Below are 23,476 nucleotides of genomic sequence, written 5' to 3' on the forward strand. Positions count from 1 at the left end.
TATCACGGAGTAATGAACTATATATAGTAACTACACGGAATTCCAGGTAACATAGGTTTCTTGGTAATATCGATCTACCCGGCCGGTACAACGCTAACAACCAAGGTGAGCGTTTTATTTGCAAAAGAATTTATAAAATATATGAGAGTTTTGTAAATTCTCTGACACTCAAGCCAATACGAGCTGTGGAGACAAATGCTGCATACGATATATTACTTGCAACGGTAAGCTGTTTTGTTTATTATTACTTTAATACTTTTGTGTAGGGAATGCAAATGCTTATTCATGTTTTTAAAATATTGCAATAACATAGCAACAGCAGTATCGCACATACAAATATAACATTACATAATGTGTTACTATAGTACAGACAAGTAACAATATTACACAATAAAGCATGTTACTATATAACAGAAAGGTACAAATATAACATGGTATAATGTGTTTGTATATAACAGACAGGTACAAATATAACATTATATAATGTGTTACTATAGTACAGACAAGTACACATATAACATTAAATCATGTATTACTATAGTACAGACAGGTAAAAATATAACATTATATAATGAGTTACTATAGTACAGACACATACACATATAACATTGTATCATAATATAAGATAATGTGTTAGTATTTTACCGATATGTACAAATATAACATTATATAATGTGTAATTATAGTACAGACAAATACAAATATTACACTATATAATTTGTTACGTTAGTAGAGACAAGTACAAATATGACATCAGATAATATGTAACTATAATACAGATAAGTACAAATATTACATTATATAAAGTGATATTGTTGTACAGACAAGTACACACATTACAGTATATAATGTGTCATTGTAGTTCAGGCAGGTACAAATACAGTCGAACCGCGTTATCTCGAACTCTTTTTACTCGAAGACCCCGTTTATCTCGAAGTATTTCTTCTGTATAGTATGTATATTTATATAATATGTTCCTATAGTCCAGACAAACACAACTATATATAATATAATGTGTCATTTTATATCAAAGACAGGTACAAATATAACATTATATGATGTATTTCTGTAGGAAAGATAAATATAATTTTGACAAATTTGAAAAGTTACAAATGGCATCTATAATGGGTTACAAAGATAGATACACAAATGACATGAGTATAAAGTAAATGAAAACAAAATACATGGCCTCAGGACTTTTTCGGCATAGATACAACAATCTCTGGCAAATGATGCAAAAAGGTGGTTCTCATTAACAAATGTCTTTCATGGCAGCAGGTGGACTGCCGAGGATCGTCGCAATTTGCACCTCCCTACACGAGTTAGCAAGAATAACATACACATGCACCGGATAATCGTTGACTATCTTGGTGAAAAGTTCATCACGTAGAGTTAGCAACGTGGGACTACGGCAGTCTATTATACAATTTAAATAACACAGGCAAGTCGAATGAACTGGTAATACATTTGTTAACACTCGCACAAATGTCGCATAGTTCTAGTTTGTAGATTATGCACAATTATCTATACAAGATCCACGTTTTTTGACCAATTATTCATAGACAACTACACTGACATATGCTTGTTTTTTTTAGTTGTCACGGGTACCTAGATATTTACATGTCAACAATAAGGACGGTTCAGTCGGTACGATATCAAGTCTTTGTGTATCCTGTTCAATAATTCGGGCTCTTGCACAGTTATTTAAACCTTTTTCAGACGTTCTATTGAAGAATGACCAGGATTGTACATGAGTTGAATAATAGATCGTAACTTGAAACTGGACAAGACTTCATAATTATATTATTGTATACAATTGTGCACTGTGTGGCTAGGTTCATCTCCTACACTGGTAGTGTTACCATTCACATTGTAATAAGCTCTTCACCTCAGACATTGTTTTTGCACCCTATATTTTATTGATACACTCTGATATACCCAAGTACAAGCATGTCAGTCATCATGATACGAATTTGATACCTGGCGGACCAACACGCCATTAAAGACATAATTATTATAATAAACAGTACACGAATATTGTGATTCAATTTACAGTTGTACTTAGTAACTCTCCCATTTTTCATTGACGTCAAAACATTGTCTTACGTAGCTGTGCATGACATACGGTAGAAATATATTTCAAATCAACATCAGATCACATCGACAGTACCATCAAAACATCAATATCATGCTTGTTTTCTTGTAAGAATGTACTTATCATCTGGTAAACTGTTATTTTCATATTGACCTTGTGTTAAAATCTAATCAACAGATACTACTGTTGGAGTTGTTCTCACAATTTCCACAGGAATATATGCAAATTTTCATAAAAAATTTAACATGACATAGTGTAAAAACCCTTTATTTTGTACAAATTAGTATTTTTAGTGTAATATCATGTTTCCTGTTTTCTGTAATTCGACAGAACGAACTTTATTTAACGTTTGAACAAGTAGTGGAATCCATCACCAACGTTTGATTTTTACTATAAAGTACATCTTTCTTTCTTCCCATGAAACTTTGAGGTTCTACATTGTGAAGCTGTACATTATTACTTAATTAGGGGTTAAACCCAAATATAGATTTAAACAAAGAATACATTGGCCATTGCCTACTGTGCCAGTAAATTAACATTTTTATACTTTTTGAGCGTGCTCAACAATTTTCTTGCTTGCTTTACATAAAATGTTCTTGTATAATTTAGATTTACCTCGAGATATGTTAATTAATATATACTATGTCAATGCTATCCCCGTATCGAGCAAACGAGTGGTTTGACATTTAACAATATATACCGCATTAAGAGCTTTTTGCAGCTTTTTTGGGGGAGATTCTACCGATATTTCAGTATCATTTGTTTATTTAAGATTTACTTGATATTTTTGTTATGCTATTGTAGGATAAAACAATTTCTCTCGCGTAAATTAAATAATCGATGAAGCCGATTCTCGTTAGGTACAATGCAATTTCGGATAGCTGTTTTCTAAATGTTATATCAATACCGTCAGAATGTTAATTTGCTTGGCTTTCTGCGTGGATATGAAATGAAATGCATCTACAAACATGAATTTTCAAAAAGTTGATTCCTTGTTTCGTATTCCTAATGGCTATTATTATATTTAGAGTTAGCAAGAATAACATACACATGCACCGGATAATCGTTGACTATCTTGGTGAAAAGTTCATCACATAGAGTTAGCAACGTGGGACTACGGCAGTCTATTATACAATTTAAATAACACAGGCAAGTCGAATGAACTGGTAATACATTTGTTAACACTCGCACAAATGTCGCATAGTTCTAGTTTGTAGATTATGCACAATTATCTATACAAGATCCACGTTTTTTGACCAATTATTCATAGACAACTACACTGACATATGCTTGTTTTTTTTAGTTGTCACGGGTACCTAGATATTTACATGTCAACAATAAGGACGGTTCAGTCGGTACGATATCAAGTCTTTGTGTATCCTGTTCAATAATTCGGGCTCTTGCACAGTTATTTAAACCTTTTTCAGACGTTCTATTGAAGAATGACCAGGATTGTACATGAGTTGAATAATAGATCGTAACTTGAAACTGGACAAGACTTCATAATTATATTATTGTATACAATTGTGCACTGTGTGGCTAGGTTCATCTCCTACACTGGTAGTGTTACCATTCACATTGTAATAAGCTCTTCACCTCAGACATTGTTTTTGCACCCTATATTTTATTGATACACTCTGATATACCCAAGTACAAGCATGTCAGTCATCATGATACGAATTTGATACCTGGCGGACCAACACGCCATTAAAGACATAATTATTATAATAAACAGTACACGAATATTGTGATTCAATTTACAGTTGTACTTAGTAACTCTCCCATTTTTCATTGACGTCAAAACATTATCTTACGTAGCTGTGCATGACATACGGTAGAAATATATTTCAAATCAACATCAGATCACATCGACAGTACCATCAAAACATCAATATCATGCTTGTTTTCTTGTAAGAATGTACTTATCATCTGGTAAACTGTTATTTGCATATTGACCTTGTGTTAAAATCTAATCAACAGATACTACTGTTGGAGTTGTTCTCACAATTTCCACAGGAATATATGCAAATTTTCATAAAAAATTTAACATGACATAGTGTAAAAACCCTTTATTTTGTACAAATTAGTATTTTTAGTGTAATATCATGTTTCCTGTTTTCTGTAATTCGACAGAACGAACTTTATTTAACGTTTGAACAAGTAGTGGAATCCATCACCAACGTTTGATTTTTACTATAAAGTACATCTTTCTTTCTTCCCATGAAACTTTGAGGTTCTACATTGTGAAGCTGTACATTATTACTTAATTAGGGGTTAAACCCAAATATAGATTTAAACAAAGAATACATTGGCCATTGCCTACTGTGCCAGTAAATTAACATTTTTATACTTTTTGAGCGTGCTCAACAATTTTCTTGCTTGCTTTACATAAAATGTTCTTGTATAATTTAGATTTACCTCGAGATATGTTAATTAATATATACTATGTCAATGCTATCCCCGTATAGAGCAAACGAGTGGTTTGACATTTAACAATATATACCGCATTAAGAGCTTTTTGCAGCTTTTTTGGGGGAGATTCTACCGATATTTCAGTATCATTTGTTTATTTAAGATTTACTTGATATTTTTGTTATGCTATTGTAGGATAAAACTATTTCTCTCGCGTAAATTAAATAATCGATGAAGCCGATTCTCGTTAGGTACAATGCAATTTCGGATAGCTGTTTTCTAAATGTTATATCAATACCGTCAGAATGTTAATTTGCTTGGCTTTCTGCGTGGATATGAAATGAAATGCATCTACAAACATGAATTTTCAAAAAGTTGATTCCTTGTTTCGTATTCCTAATGGCTATTTTGTCCGACAACGTTATTGATTCTGCTGGTGGACGGTTGGTCCCCGTGGTTTGCAAAATTAAAAACATGTACCAGGCCGTCATCTTGTCTATGCAAAGTTACAGTGGTAATACACATTTATAATTCTTTTTAGACTTAAGAAGAATTTAAATATCAATGTTTAAATCAATATACACTTAATTATTACAAGTATTTTTGTCTTTCCCATTAATTGAAAAATTATTAACGACTGTTACATACATGTAGTTTTATAAATTTAACTCTAAACAAGTTAATCACAAGACAATGTAATCTCTTGTGCTCCTCATGTGAGATATTTTCTTGATATTGGTAATAAAATCATTTTAGTAAACTCTGGTTTCTTTTATTTTCCATTCATGAAATAGCAACTATTTTAACACATTCGATTCATGTGACTTTAAACTATGTTTCACGAGCTACTATCCATCAAGTAAAGACCCAGGGACTTTTGGTTATAAAAAAACACAATGTAATGAAGAAGTGTAAAGGAAGAATGAAATTTCTTTTTATTAAAGATCTGATGACAATTTCACAGGTTATACTTTTTAGATATAGTTGCTAGCGAGGTTGTAAGCAAGCATGAACAATAGATTCGTTTTAGAAGTATGCAAATAAACGTGTCGAAAATGAGGATTTTCTCATCAGGGTAGCAGTTCTTATGAAGAGTTCAATATAGGAATACCATTGCTTTGAAATTCTTCGGGTAGTGAAGTAAAGTAAATTGTTTTATTTCCATTTTTAATACAAAACAAAGATATACAGTCGAACCTCGTTATCTCGAACTCGTATAACTCGAAGACCCCGTTTAACTCGAAGCATTTCATCGGTCCCGGCCAAAACTCTTCTTAATCTTAGTAATAAAAACTCTGATAATTCGAACTCTGAAAACTCGAAAAACTCGGATATCCCTAAGTGAAACATAGGTCCCAACAACGTAAATCCTGCATAAAAATATAAAAATATCTCCTACCTCAAAGTTTCTTAAGATTCACAAGTCTATCATATATTCTTTAATTATTTGATACATATTTGATACATATTAGACGCAGTGCTACGGTTAACATCGTTCTAATTGAGCAGCTTACGCTCGGTCATAATAACTTCATTTTAACTTATGGCATTAAAATGTGCTTGACTGTAAAAACACTTTGTTCAAATAAAGAAACAAACTTCATCAATGTTGATTTACAACAATTAGTACTCACTGCGAGCCCGTAAACAATTTGAATGGCACTTTATTTACACCAAAGCTGCCGACACATTCTAACCGGAAAATGGGTCACAGTTACAAATGTAACGTTTTGTTGCATTTCAATATTTTGATACATTGTAGAATGTTTAAGCAGGGTGATAAGTACAACACCTTGTTATATAATGAGTCTGCTGCATGGCATGTGACCCGGTGTTTTTGTCCTGTCCTGTGGTACTCTGATTGTCATTGATGTTCTAAAATTGCAAAAAATGTGGCTTATTGCTGATTGAAATTGCATATTGTCTCATAATAAAGAATAACGGGTAGCGCGTGATCGTATCTAAAATTAGAATCGTGTATTAGGAAATATTTTATCACATTTTAACACATTGAAACAGGTCAAATACTGAAGACTCTGAGTGTTATAAAATGTTGCAACTAAATATTATTTCTAACTCAGAAGTAAGGTTAAATTTTGTTTTTAAAAGGGCCATGCAATGAGTATACACAAGCTGTCAACTAGTGATAACGTTATTCGTTGCTTTCAGTTATGAAAGGAGTTTAACACTTTAATCAACAATGTTTGATTTATGTATAGTGACTGTGTGTGAGACATGGAGGAGGAGGCGACACCAGGAAGTTCTGGAACAAACCAGGTGCAAAGAGATAGCACGCAAAAGGCACCAGATAAAGACACACAAAAGACGCAGGATGACAGCGAAGAAAAGCCGAAGAAAACAAAAGGTTATGTATCAATGTTTATAATAGATCACTGTATTGAATTATCTGTTTCATGCTCCGTGATCACAGTCTAAATGTGTTATAGCTACATCTAAAATGGCGGTATTACTAGTGAAAGAGAAGTTGTCATTTCACATGCTCAAGTGTGATAGGGCCTATCTAAATGAGACGGGGTTCTTATGATACAGAGGGCGTCATTTTACCGGCACCAAGACACAATAAAGTGGGTAAGTGTTGTAGGGCAAATTAGTAGACGTATTGTTTCGTTCAACAATAATTACATGCTAGTCTACAAGCCGGTAGGAACAAAGAAACATGTTATACATTGAAAAACATGTGCATACCCATGGAGACTATATTTCTTAGTTTTTATTTCACAGGTATCGACCCGACAATTCTTAAAACACTTCTCTCTGAGACAGATAGTCTTTACAGAGGAGGATTCAAAAGACCCAAGGATCGACTGGAATACGTCTGTCAAGACTTTGGACTGCAGTTTAGGAAATCAGACCCCGGTGGAACCGGTTGTTTTTTTACAGCTGTGTGTGATCAGCTCAATCGACTTAACAAATCTCCAAACTCTGCCCCTCGGGAGCAATATTCACCACACTTTCTTCGCAAGGAGCTTGTTAATTTCCTCGTCAGACCTAAAAATAGGGTATATGAGGTAATTTTTAATCGACCAGCAGTGTTTCTGGTGTACGTATATTGCTTTAGGGTTAAGGTGCCATGAACAGTTAATTACTGTCAACTGGTCGAATATATCAATATTCATCAAGTCAAATATATAGAGTTGTTCAATTAGATAGGATAAACTATAGTTTTATTCCAAAGCTTTTTTTCTATCTCGTGTGTTAAAATGATGATCGACCGTAAGATACTCATACAGTTATACCAGAATACCTGTCCATGATTTAATGGGAACATTAGATACAACACACACAAGATCGTGGGGATAATGAGATGATTAATAGGTAGGTAGAATCATACTAGACTCAATCTGATCAAGACTGGGGTGTGATAATACTAGAATCAGTATGATAGAGATTGGGGTGTGATTGTACTGGAATCAGTCTGATCGAAATCGGGGTGTGATTGTACTAGGATTAGTCTGATCGAGATCGGGGTGTCATTATACTAGAATCAGTCTGATAGAGGTCGGGATGTGATTATACTAGAATCAGTTTGATCGAGATCGGGGTGTGATTATACTAGAATCAGTCTGATCGAGATCGAGGTGTGATTATACTAGAATCAGTCTGATCGAGATCGGGGTGTGATTATACTAGAATCAGTCTGATCGAGATCGGGGTGTGATTATACTAGAATCAGTTTGATCGAGATCGGGGTGTGATTATACTAGACGAAGTCTGATTGAGATCGGGTTTTCATTATGCTAGAATTAGTCTGATTGAGATCGGGGTGTGATTATACTAGAATCAGTCTGATTGAGATCGGGGTGTGATAATACTAGAATTAGTCTGATTGAGATCGGGGTGTTTTTGATTATACTAAAATCAGTCTGATCTAGTTCCGGGTGTAATTATACCAGAATCAGTCTGATAGAGACCCGAATGTGATTTTACTAGAATAATTATACTAGAATTAGTCTGATCGAGATCGGGATGTGATTATACTGGAATCAGTCTGATCGAGATCGGAATGTGATTTTAATAGAATCAGTCTGATCGAGATCGGGGTGTGACTGTACTAGAATGAGCCTGGTCGAGATCGGGGTGTTGATCTATGCAATTGTTTTAGTAGGACATCAAATGTTGCAAAAACAATAATTAAACCATCTATAGATATGCATGGTATATGGATTGAGTTCCTATTATTGTAGCTATTAATGTGCAAGATAATTGGGATCAGTTCCAGGTTAAACCTTTTATGTTAGATACATGGACGTTTTAGTATCATTTTTAAGTTGAACAGTTTTGTTTATATATGCACGGGTTTGTTTTTAGTTTTAAGTTGCACAGTTTTGTTTCATGGGCGTTTTATAACTATTATCGGTTCTAGATATACAGGTTTGTTTGTATTTCATTGTTGCATGAATCTGAATTGCGATTATTATCATATTTTCTGATACACAGGGAACCAATGGACAAATAAACCTAGAAGATAACCTTGGTGAAGGGAAAACAATTGAGAATTGGTTAACCAAAATGGGAGAAGAAGATGCGAAAGTAGATCATGTAGCAGTGATAGCCATGGCCATCTTAACACAGCGAAACATCATGCTTATCACTAGCGCACCCGATAGCACTCTGGCCGACCCAAACAATCGAATGACAAAAATACCTGCCATAACAGAAAAGTCCTTTGACATAGCAGACTGCATTCTCCTGGGCTACTACGGGAAATCCCGCTTCGTCAGTCTCGATCAATTTGTTGATCAAATCGGAACCAAAGGTGAGTTTCGAACGCTTTCAATTATTTGTAATTTTGATGTATTTGTCAATCACGTTAAGTCAATTATGACGTCATGAAATTGTTGATTTTTTTTTCTCATTTTGTTATAAATGGCGTGATATTTATCAGCTTATTTATGATCTTGAATGCCCGATATAATTTGTGAGTGTATCATAACGTACGTTATCATTGTCTCTTCATAACACCTGTTTCTAGATATTAAGATACAATGCTATATACTTTCTCTTTTGTTTACCGCAGAAATGTCTAAAAAAATCAGACTGACAGATAAACATAGTGTGGAAGGTAAGTATTTCCTTTATGTCAATTAACTGAATTTCTAATGGTATATCACATTAAACACTAATTCCGTAATGGTATATCACAATAAACACTAATGCCGTAATGGTATATCACAATTAACACTAATGCCGTAATGGTATATCACAATAAACAATAATGCTATATCACATATGTAGGTAGATCAGATATATTGTTATATCAATGGTATTACACTGTACATATGTAGGTGGATCAGACATATTGTTATATCAATGGTATTCCACTGTACATGTGTAGGTGGATCAGACATATTGTTATATCAATGGTATTCCACTGTGCATATATAGGTAGATCAAATATATTGTTATATCAATGGTATTCCACTGTACATGTGTAGGTGGATCAGATATATTGTTATATCAATGGTATTACACTTTACATGTGTAGGTGGATCAGACATATTGTTATATCAATGGTATTCCACTGTACATATGTATGTAGATTAGACATATTGTTATATCAATGGTATTCCACTGTACATGTGTAGGTGGATCAGACATATTGTTATATCAATGGTTTTCCACTGTACATGTGTATGTAGATCAGACATATTGTTATATCAATGGTATTACACTGTGCATATATAGGTAGATCAAATATATTGTTATATCAATGGTATTCCACTGTACATGTGTAGGTGTATTAGATATATTGTTATATCAATGGTATTACACTGTACATATATAGGTAGATTAGACATATTGTTATATCAATGGTATTCCACTGTACATATATCGATGGTATTACACTGTACATATGTAGGTATATCAGACATATTGTTATATCAATGGTATTCCAATGTACATATGTAGGTAGATTAGATATATTGTTATATCAATGGTATTCCACTGTGCATATGTAGGTAGAATATATATTGCTATATCAATGGTATTCCACTGTACATATATAGGTAGATCAGATATATTGTTATATCAATGGTATTCCGCTGTACATGTGTAGGTGGATCAGACATATTGTTATATCGATGGTATTACACTGTACATGTGTAGGTAGATCAGACATATTGTTATATCAATGGTATTCCACTGTACATATGTAGGTAGATTAGATATATTGTTATATCAATGGTATTCCACTGTACATATGTAGGTAGAATATATATTGCTATATCAATGGTATTACACTGTACATATATAGGTAGATCAGATATATTGTTATATCAATGGTATTCCACTGTACATGTGTAGGTGGATCAGACATATTGTTATATCGATGGTATTACACTGTACATGTGTAGGTAGATCAGACATATTGTTATATCAATGGTATTCCACTGTACATATGTAGGTAGATTAGATATATTGTTATATCAATGGTATTCCACTGTACATATGTAGGTAGAATATATATTGCTATATCAATGGTATTACACTGTACATATATAGGTAGATCAGATATATTGTTATATCAATGGTATTCCACTGTACATGTGTAGGTGGATCAGACATATTGTTATATCGATGGTATTACACTGTACATGTGTAGGTAGATCAGACATATTGTTATATCAATGGTATTCCACTGTACATATGTAGGTAGATTAGATATATTGTTATATCAATGGTATTCCACTGTACATATGTAGGTAGAATATATATTGCTATATCAATGGTATTACACTGTACATATATAGGTAGATCAGATATATTGTTATATCAATGGTATTCCACTGTACATGTGTAGGTGGATCAGACATATTGTTATATCGATGGTATTACACTGTACATGTGTAGGTCGATCAGACATATTGTTATATCAATGGTATTCCCCTGTACATATATAGGTAGATTATATATTGTTGGAACAATGGTATTACACTGTACATATGTATGTGTATTAGCTATATTGTTATATCAATGGTATTACACTGTACATATATAGGTATATTACATATTGTTATATCAATGGTATTCCACTGTACATAGTAGGTAGATTAGACATATTGTTGTATTGTATTAAGTCTTCTTCTGTTTTTATACTTCCCTTGTACTTCATCAGAAGTATAGTACTCAATGGTAATATAGTTGGCAGTACACTTATTCAGATTACGCGTAATTGTATATATTTTAAAAGATATATTTCAGTCTACTGTAACTGTGTAAATGTGAAAAATGGAGATTGCTAGAATTATAAATAATCTATTTTCCATATTAATCATACAAACCAGGATACCAAAAGCTGTACGAGGACAGTGAAAAAATAAATGTTAAAGAAACACTAGCCAGCAGAGAGCCAAACAACACCGTGGCCAAACAACCAACAAAGAAATTCGGTACTATGATAAGGAAAACACAGACGGGTTTGACTTCGGTGATTCAACCTGGTAAGGTGAGGTCACATAAACACTTATCATATTTCCATAGCCGAAAAGATACAGGATAGTGGACTTTTTGTTCCAGATATGACTTACATAAAGATATTGAAATAAGTCTACAATGTGCATGCTGTTTCATAACAATACTATCGCAATTGGTAGCTTTTGTTCCTGCTGCATTACTATTTAACCTTTTATATATCGACGGGCAGTTATAATCATTCACACATTTTTTTGAACTAGTTTTATGTTCTCAAGTTTTCTCTTGAAATAAGCAAGCATTCGTTATGATTTGAACAGCCATACTACATAGACGACGAAATGGAGGCCAAGTCATTTCCGTTTCCCGTCTTCAGATATGAAGCAAATGAAGGAGAGCTTACGGTGAAATGGCAGTGGCACAACGACAAACGCCATGTGGCCACTACTATACAGGTCGCAGGAGTCGAGTTCATTGACCGTGGTGGCGTCACTTGGTGAGTATTCAGCGTCCATATAAGGATTAAACGGCATTGTCCCATGTTAATGCCGTTATGAACGCAAATGGGTTACATGAATATTCCATTAAGTTATTATTGACCTTAATATTGGTATTTACTAATGTTTTTCATATGTGAGTGTCTGTATCGTAAGTGCGAAAGAAGTTACTTGAATAGCCTACCTTCTTTAAAATGCTTGCTTCTAAATGTTGTCTCAAGGTTATTCGATGCGGGAGAAGCTTAATAGCCCTATGGACGCAACTTCATCTGATAATGCTTATGGTGTAACTTGTGAAGGAAATATAAATATATTTATATGTACCGTAGTGCAAAGTATTTCGAAATCTGGAATCCAGAGAAACTATCAAGACTGAGGGTTATTCGAGTATGTATTGAATATATCAAATTCTACATAAACCCGACCTTATGTAACCTATTTACTCAATATTGTACATATTTACAAGATTGATTCAGCAGGGCATACAATATTGATTCAGTAAAGTATACAGTAAGTAATATAGATAGATCCAAAAGCCATTTGGGTTCCTCACCATGGTGTATGATAGCGTATATGTAGTGAAAGTCAAACAAAAGTAAACAAAAACAATATTGATATAGAGTGTTTTATTCCACTTCATTGTGCGATTGCACAACACACCAAAACTACTGCGCGCACGTCGTCTGCACAGCTAAACGATTTAACAATCGATCATCTCCTTGTACGATAATATGCACAAATAGGTGCGATTTTGTAAGATGGTTGATCAGTATTTAGAAAGAAATCTTTTCGAAAGAAACATTTGCCGTATTAATTTTCGATCAGTGTATTTTGCATTGTATCCAATTCTGTAACACATGATGGAACATGGTTACAAAGAATATAAAGAAACTCGATATACCCAAGCCCGAATTAGAATTGAGTATAATATAGTCACATATACAAAGTCAATTAGATTGGTTTGTATTAATTAATGAAATCAATTTATGCTTCAGGTGTCCCAGCAAAATCGTGCATAATGAAAAAGTTGTCAACTGCAAACAGTGTGTATGGGTTCATAATAGGATTGACAAAAAGGAGTCTCAAGTGATCGATTGCTTAATACCGTGTGAGGAATACAGGTAATGCCACATGCATGCTACACACACTTTACACCATTTGTCTCATACAGGTTACATTAAACCTTACACCATTGGTCACATACTGGTTACATACACTTTACACCATTGGTCACAAACAATGTACAGGCTACATTCCCTTTACACTATTGGTCACATACATGTTACATACACTTTACACCATTGGCCACATACATGCTACATTCACTTTACACCATTTGTTACATACAGGTTACATACACTTTACACCATTGGTCACATACAGGATGCATACACTTTACAACATTGGTCACATACAGGCTACATTCACTTTACACCATTGGTCACATACAGGTAACATACACTTTACACCATTGGTCACATACAGGTGACATACACTTTACACCATTGGTCACATACAGAATACATACACTTTACAACATTGGTCACATACAGGCTACATTCACTTAACACCATTGGTAACATACAGGTTACATACACTTTACACCATTGGTCACATCCATGCTACATTCACTTTTCACCATTTGTCACATACAGGTTACATACACTTTACACCATTGGTCACATACAGGATGCATACACTTTACAACATTGGTCACATACAGGCTAAATACACTTACATCATTGGTCACATATAAGTTACATACACTTAACACCATTTGCCACATACAGGTTACACACAATTTACACCATTGGTCACATGCAGGTTACACACACATTACACAGTTGGTCACATACAGGTCACATTCACTTTATACCATTGGTCACATAAAAGCTACATACACTTTACACCATTGGTCACATACAGGTTACACACAATTTACACCATTGGTTACATACAGGTTACATTCACTTTATACCATTGGTCACATAAAAGCTACATACACTTTACACCATTGGTCACATACAGGTTACACACAATTTACACCATTGGTCACATACAGGCTATATACACTTTACATCATTGGTCACATACAGGCTACATACACTTTACACCTTGGTCACATACATGTTAAACACTTTACACCATTGGTAACATACAGGCTACACACACTTACATCATTGGTCACATACAGGGTACACACACTTAACACCATTGGTCACATACAGGTAATATATACTTTACACCATTGGTCACATACGGGCTACACACACACATTTCCCATACAGTATTTTCACACTTAAAGTACATGAAGAACGCTCACGAATTTGCTTTAACGTCTTTATTTTATCACTTATTGTTTAGGCCATCATCTACTTAAAAATACAAAATACATACATATAAAACTTACTCGCATTTTATATTTTGCATTAACTAAAATAGTATTTCCCTGCCCTGAGGGTGTGACAGAGAAATCTCCAACCCGAGGGGTGATGTTTTTGGTTGTCTAACCTGAGGCTCTGCCGAGGGTAAGACAACCAACAAACCAACCTGAGGGTTGGAGATTACTCTGTTACACCCTCAAGGTAGGGGATGATTATTTATTCCCATCCTCTTATTTCAGTCACAGCTCCACCGAGAGTAGTCTGCCATGTTTGTAAACAAAAACACATGTGGGATATGCATATCGTCATTCACTTTTGATGTCATCACAAGTACCGATGACGCATTATAATGACGTCACAATTGAACACGTGCTAATCGGCACGAGGCTATCTCCCCCTAGGGGGTAACAAGCTGATCTTTCCCGACTAAAACGGGAGACACGCCTGTGAAGGGTGGGAGAAAATATAATCCAACAACATTCAACTTCCATGCATTGCAATTTCATTGTTTAAGAGAGAAATTGGTGTGGAGAAAAGAGAGGAAAGAGAAAAAAGGGAACAATAGGGGCAAAACAGAAGAATAAAGATGAAAGAAAGACAGGCAGACAAAACAGACTGACAGAGATAGAAGGAGACCGAAAGACAGACAATGTCCTACTTCCCGAGTACTGATAGCTAACATGAGCATGGAGCAAACAGTACTGTATATAAGCTATATATCGTACGATAACACAAAGACAACTAATAACCGGGACGAGTTCGACTAGTTTTAGCCACTTTTGCCATTCATTTACAAATATATTTCGACATTGTTTTCCTTTTCTATAAGCAATGTATTCCTGAGTTTAACAAAAAAATAACAAACACGCATTGTATGGATGATGACAATGGCGTTGAGGATGATGATGATGGCTATGAGGAACGATAGTTTGAAAATTTAGGATCAGGATGCTGATGAGATAATGATGTTGATGTTGATGATGATGATGATTGTGAGGATGATGATGATGATGATGATGATGATGGTGATGATGATGGTTGTGATGATGATGATGATGATGATGATGATGATGGTGATGATGGTGATTGTGATGATGATGATGATGATGATGATGATGATGTTGATGATTCTGAGAATGAGGAAGATGATAATGGTGATGATGATGATGATGAATGTGAGGATGATGATGATCTCGGTGGGGGTAAAGCGATAGAAAGGTGATTTAGCTGCAAAATTGATAAATATTTATTTATATTAATTTTGACAAAAGGAGTAAGCTTCCTTTTACTCTAGCCCTCAATGATTTTCTGTCTTTGACAATTGGTCATTTCCAGATTTGCTTCGTTTTTATGCACATGGAAAACTTGTCTTTCAATTTCAACAGATTTTAATGACTTTATATATGTCAATTGGATTGGACATCAGGCTAGGCCTATTTAAGTCCTTGCCAAACTTATTTACAAATATTACATATATTCTGTCATAACAATCCAATTAAACAGTGCAGGGTCGATAACTCAAATTTAGCTTGTGAAATGAACATTTTCAACTATTATTCAATCATTTTCTGTTTATGTTTTGGATATTAACAATTAGATAAATGATGTATATTTGTTGACAACCAATCCTACATAAAAATCCAAGGGATACAGGCCAAAAGGCCCTGTGTATAAACACATTGGCCATCCACACACTGAATATATAGGATAAGTTACCAAGAAATACACTTATCGTTGTCTAAACTGTTTCAGGATCTTTCTTGTGGACCATTTCCGAACTACCATGTACACGGACACTATAGAAAGGACAACATCTGATATGATGTATTACACGCCAGCGCCTGATCCCCTAGAGCTCACAGTTATCGACAGTTTCATTAATGAAGAGGTAGGTTCGAGGTTTATCTGCTACTTAAACTGACTTGTTTTGAAAGGCGATATTTTTTACGAATAAATACTATTATGTTTTTATGTTGTTGTAGTGCCCATAATATAATAATAATATTAGTTTATTATTTGATAACATCAGACCAAGATGGAGGGAAGAGTCTCATGGACCACTTGGTATATTTATTTAAGGGGAAAATAGCAGCAACAGGAAATAACCAATCACTATGTCTTAACAACGAGAAGCTATTTACGAAGCACTACTGTACTTGCTTTTTATTTAAAATACACTAACTCGTAATAACGTGATAATTAAGGCTGTACCTAGAAGATGTATCACATGACAACACGTTCCCGTCACCTTCGTCATGATTTAAAACACATTTATTTGCGTTCTTTATGAATTTATGCCACTTTAACAGGTTGAGTTTAACAAGTCATAACTTCCACTATACCAGGTACTTGTAAATCATTGTAGGTCATGATACAATGGACGCTTAAAAATAAGAGATCTTTGGCATACATAGATTCTGTGGAGCTCTGCATTCAAAACGGAATAACCAAGCAAACTTGTGTCCCCCCACAAAGGAATGACACACTCCAAAAATGCTTCGTTCTCAAAGAAATTAAAGGTAAGATTGCGTAAGAAAATTCCTCAAATTTCACGTTGTATAATCATATAATAATTCTGAACAACACCTACTTATTTGTATAAGTGTACTGTGTCAGTTGAACAAATGTGTCGTTTATACCTTCATCGACGGCCCTCTCAATCGGTTACTTGATGTCTGATATAAACTTGTTTCAAATATGTCTGTATAGAGACCATCTTTGTTTACATTGCAATGTTTGACATACCATTACAGAGAACATTAAAGTCAATGTCAAAGTGAAGGCTGGTCAACTGTCAGACGAAGTGGAACTAGTCATTATGCATTCTCCGAAGGCGAGGCGTCCTCAACTCGACCGATATGGATACTGGACGGGACATACAGAAAAGAATTTTGAATATAGGTAAATAACATTCATCATCTTGCAAACGATTTTTTTTTATAACATATGATATTTCTTGCTTACTGAAGACCGTTTTCATAAAATTCAGAATAAAATGGTGTTTTTTTTTTTTTTTGTTATGATGCCTAACGCCATAAGGTTTTAATCACCTGAGTAACTCGCTGAACAGTTGCAATTGCGATTCGGCTGCAGTCTTTTTTCGTCTGTCATGCTTAAACTATTATATTATTTTTTTATGGCTGACCCCCAGGGAGCTGAGGGGCGGGGCCATAGGGGTTGAGTGCAAAACTTCAAATTACATCTCCTCTCTGCTAACAATTACATGATATCTCTTCTGAATCTCACCAGTGGATTATCACTGTATGGCCGCAAAGAAGTCTTAGAAGTGGGCAAAACGTGTGCAAACACATATCGGAATCTTTGTTAACGTTGGTAGGTAAGGCGGTCATCATTTATTATTTCTTTATGAGTAAACTTGTTCTTTATTTTACAGTATCGGTAATATTTATTATGAAAAACTCCCATGGAAGCGTGTGGCATCGAAAGCAAAGAACATGGAAACAGATATACGAATTGCGGTAGGGGATTTCATTAGATATGCTATTATCAACGTTGATAACTATACATAAACTGTAGAATACAATTAACAAGATTGACAGATGCCATCGTGGTATGGAAAAATACTCCTATGGAGCACATTGATATTTTCTTTTCGTGTCTTATTGATTCCTGTGGCCTTTAACTTTGAGTTTCTATTTTACTTGTTGGAATGATGCCTTATCGGAGATGTAGCCGTTCATCTATAATTTATTGTCACTGTGTATTATAACCTTATGTTACCTTACGTTATAGGCTGTTATACGAATGCACAAATTACGATGTGGTGCATTGGCTTGTCAGCTTGAAAGTCAACAACAGATCACGGAGCAACCGTCGCCATTGTCACCACAGCAACGATCACAATCGCCACCTCTAGAAGTGCAGGTACATTTGTAAGACATGACATTTCATAGAGACCTGTTTATGTTCCCTAGTAAAGTCCTATTGACCTGGTGACTATTAATGTTAATTTAATAAAGAATGCAGCTGTTACGAATTAAGTGTATAATTATATATATATATATTAAAATACAAACTAATACAAAATATGATCTATTTCAATTAAAGGTCAATTATCAGCTTGAAAGTCAACGAAAGACAACGGTGCAACCATCGCCGTCGTCACCACAGCAACGCTCACAACCGCCACCTCTAGAAGTGCAGGTACATTTGTTAGACATGACATTTCATAGAGACCTGTTTATATCCCTAGTAAAGTCCTATTGACCTGGTGACTATTAATGTTAATTTAATAAAGAATGCAGCTGTTACGAATTAAGTGTATAATTATATATATATATATTAAAATACAAACTAATACAAAATATGATCTATTTCAATTAAAGGTCAATTATCAGCTTGAAAGTCAACGAAAGACAACGGTGCAACCATCGCCGTCGTCACCACAGCAACGCTCACAACCGCCACCTCTAGAAGTGCAGGTACATTTGTTAGACATGACATTTCATAGAGACCTGTTTATTTTCCCTAGTGAAGTCCTATTGACCTGGTGACTATTAATTTTTATTTTAATAAAGAACTTAGTTTAAATATATATTTTTTGAAATACAATCTAATGCAAAAATGATCTATTTCAACTAAAGGTCAAATTTCGAAATTATGTTTAAAAATATTTGTTACAAAAATATATATGGTACCATCGTTAAAAATGACAATGTTCGATCACTGTATGTAAATATAAATTGTATCATGCTATGCTCGTTGAAATTATTTGAAACAATAAATATTTACATGAATTAATAATGAACATTATTATACCTACAACTTACTTTTTAAGTAGACATTTGAAAGAACGAAATACCTAAAAAAAATATGATATCGTAGTTTTTCACATTCAGTTGTTATTCAATTATATTCGTATTCTCCGTAGTTCCTCTGTTTGAACAAGCTTAGTTGAACTATTGTTTAACACAAGCTTTAATGTCGGGTGTGTTGACACCACTTAACAGCAACTGACAGATTTAAGCAAAATGTTGGATTTACAAATATTGCATGATCTGTAACAAGTAAAGGAAGACAGACAATTAAGGGACTTTGTTTTTTTTTGCTCTGGAAGGTAATAAGCCGTACAAACAAACGGCACATTCAAAGCGCATACTTACCGCTACATGGAATATTCATTAACAATCGGACGGGAAAAAATGTCGAATTTGTAAGCTAGCTTACCCTAGTGAACTTGGTCAATATTCTGGAAGCCACGTTGTTGGTAACGCTCTTCCGTCAGTGAATTGAGAAGGTGTACTTTTCATTCGCTCACCAATTGTTTCTTTGAAATATGTTTCTCGAGAAAGGCACGTGTTGTAAAGTCTGGGTAGATTGATATAATATTCGTAATTCTAGCTTCCCTTGCATTTCCTTATCTTTCTTGTACCATGACAGTAAGTGGTTTTTTTTATAAGATACGGATGATATCAAATCTGCGATAGATTTATGCGTCAGTATTAAGCAGCATACCCACCTCGTTAATCACCGCCTCGTTTCTTACCAAAAAAGGACATGTCAATGCAAGCATATTAGGCCGTGGTATTTTTGACAAATTTAGATACGAATTTGTTCAATTGATGGATAATCATCATGTGCACTCACCAAAATGGATTAACGAGACTTACGTTCAATCGAAGTGTCAAATCAAAACCGCAAATCAAACATTACGCATGCCCGAATACCAATGTCGTATACATTTTACACAAGATGTGATAGCGTTTAATAAATGTTACTGGTTAGCACATTTAATAATGATGCTACTTTTAATTTCATTTTGATATAGTGCAATTATTTTTTATCACATTATAAAATTGTGTTACTGATTTATTTCTTTATAACATGTTGTAATTATCATTACATTGTAACATGTTGTTACTGTAATTTTTACGTTATTACATAATGTTACTATTAATTACATAGTGTTATTATTGATTACATTATAACATGATGTTTTTCTTCATTACATTGTCTCGTCTGAACACAGACTGAACACGCCTACGAATCTGATGGGTAAGTATTCCATAAAGAATACTCTACATGATGTAACTACAGCTTTAATTATACAATTCCGATAATTTCCCGCTTGTAGGCCAAGCTACATATAAAAATAAAGCACACCAGTATTTCGTAAATTTATCAAAAAATACTGTAACAAATGTAGTGTTTATTGATTGCTTAACTTAGACAAATGCTGTTAATTTTGTTTTACTTTAAAATGAAATCAGAATGTATTTGTCTTTATATGTGTATCTGCCACAACTGATTATCTGCTAAAATTGTTCAGTCAAAAATAAAAATAAAAAAATTCGTACAGTCATTAAGTACAGCGTATTCTATTCAGAAGTATATATGTCTGCGTAAAACATGATATGTATTCTAGTCAGACGAATAAAAAGTGACGTATTAACGCCAAAAAACAATGTATTTTTTAATAGCTATGTGCTACGTATTTGAGTACATTAACATGTTTAGTGATAAAACTAACAGTTAATCTCCATTACTAAAGTGATTTGCTTTATTAAGAACCATAGACTGTCATACAAGACATAAATCAACAATATTTATTTTGATTTAACGATAATGAGGTTTAAACATTTTACCCTAAATTTATGATGACAAGTATTTAATTTCTGGATTTCTATACGCCCGTCGAAGACGGGGACGTATTATGTTATCACGTGAGCGGGCGGGCGGGCATGCGAACGATGTCCGGTCGATATCTCGAGCAATTATTAACGGATTAACTTCAAACTTCACAACAAGGTTAATTACCATGAAACCTCGGACAAGTTCGATAACCGCCATTATCCGACCGTAATTATTGGAGTTATTCCCCTTGGTTTCATTAATGCGATGCATGCGTTCGATGATGTTGTATTGCACTCATTGATCTACCAGTTATGTTGAATGATTTCTCTTTTAATATCAATTACTCACAAATACTTCATATATTTCAATCATACAAACAACTGCTCATTCAATGTGTGACGGGCGTATTATATACCGCTTCCTTGTTCTCTCTGTTTTACAGTCGTCATTCTGCTATGCCTGGAGAACATCACTTTCGTATACCATTGAGCTGCCGTATTGATGACAACAGTGTCCTCATAGGCAATGGTGATGGGAATATGGTAATTACAAATAGCATATGTTGTTTGACATATAGTACGTATGAAATTTAACATTGCTGATGGATACACGGCTATTATAGAAAAAAAAAACATTTATGATGAAAAATGGTTACACTCGCCTCTATTCTGATCACATGACCTCTTCACAATAGATTCTCATCATTCAGTTTTAATCACCTAATGCATCGTATCCTTGTTACCTTTTATTACACTACAATGTTAGTGCAGAGTACTGTTTCCACCTTTTCAACTTGATACGGTTGAAAAATATATCATTTTGTGTGACAAAGACAATTTATCTAATTCCTCAGAGATACGATTTTTGAGGGTCAGCTCTGGACATGCTCAAAATCTTACCCTCAGGATAAATTTGTGTTGTTTTCACCACAAAGGAAACTTTTGATACATGTAATATTACAGTGGTTATTCATTGTACAAAAATATCACCCATGGCCACCGTATGCTACTGTACACTGCTACCAAAGGAGTGGTAGATTCTGTTGATATTATAACAGCACTCTCAGTGACCTAAACTTGGGAACTTCAAATTAAATGACGACGTTTGGTTTTTATGTCACAATCGATAGTCCGTTAAATGTCACTTAAACTGTGATTAATTAAGAGTGATTACATAACCTTGGATGTCTTGCTTTCTTTTTTAAATTTAAGTTATACATGTGGTTAGTTAAAGCCGTGGTAAATTATACTTGTGATTAGTTATACCTATGATAAGTTATACCCGTGGAAAGTTATATTTGTGGTATATCATTATGTCCTTCCAATTATGGCAGCAGTTTAAGTACAATTTATTCAGAATGTAGGCGTTATGATGGAGCTTCTAAAATCGCGCTCCCCAGCTGACAAACGAAAAAAATGGACGTTTTCCTATGTTTTTAAGTTGTAAAACACTAGGTAGCCATTAAGGAACGGAGCAAATAATTCTAACTTCCAGGCAAACAATGCTTTTCATCTGCCTCTGTTACAACTACAATGTAGAACAGATCAGAAAATGAAAGAATTTCTCCTGAACAATCGTACAACAATTCGTAGATGTTTAACCTGCTTAAAGTGATTTTGCATAATTGTAAGGCAGAGAGAATACCACAACTCTTAAACTTAAACATTTACTATCTCATACAATGCCGTTTCCTTTCCTGTAAAGGTAGCAGATCTTACCAAAGAAGAGAACAGAGATCAAGAAAAGGAAAACTGTCAAAGAGAGAAGTTTAGGCAAAGGGAAGACGAAAGAAAGGAAGAGAAAAATCTAAAGGAAGAGGAAAAGCTCAGAAAAGAGGACGAAACAAGGATAAAAGAAAAAGAAAAGCGAAGGGAAAAAGAGGAAAAACATATAGAAGAGGAAGAAAAGCGAATGGAAAGAGAGGAAAAACGAATAGAAGAGGAGAAAATTCGTAAGGAAGCGGAAAAAAAACGTAGAGAAGAGGAGGAAAAACGTATAGAAAAGGAGGAAAAGCGTAAGAAAAAGGAGAAAAAACGAATAGAAGAGGAGAAAAGGCGTAA

The 23,476-nt window shown here is 34.2% G+C and overlaps 1 protein-coding gene across 1 annotated transcript; it reads left to right on the forward strand.

Annotated features, from left to right (window-relative positions):
• The first annotated feature begins 56 nt into the window (after positions 1-56).
• LOC110450337 lies at positions 57-23,476 on the forward strand. The gene is made up of 19 exons (XM_021497812.1): positions 57-105; positions 6,727-6,872; positions 7,250-7,536; positions 8,966-9,284; positions 9,546-9,590; positions 11,815-11,975; positions 12,262-12,437; positions 13,434-13,559; positions 16,575-16,710; positions 17,188-17,341; positions 17,576-17,723; positions 18,217-18,301; positions 18,576-18,707; positions 18,891-18,986; positions 19,169-19,264; positions 20,812-20,837; positions 21,859-21,958; positions 23,121-23,430; positions 23,463-23,476. Exons 2-19 carry the CDS (start codon positions 6,743-6,745, stop codon positions 23,474-23,476), a joined length of 2,541 nt encoding a protein of 846 aa, XP_021353487.1. The 5' UTR covers positions 57-105; positions 6,727-6,742.

This window comes from Mizuhopecten yessoensis, unplaced genomic scaffold (assembly GCF_002113885.1).
Source record: "Mizuhopecten yessoensis strain PY_sf001 unplaced genomic scaffold, ASM211388v2 scaffold5181, whole genome shotgun sequence".
Lineage (NCBI taxonomy): Eukaryota > Metazoa > Mollusca > Bivalvia > Pectinida > Pectinidae > Mizuhopecten > Mizuhopecten yessoensis.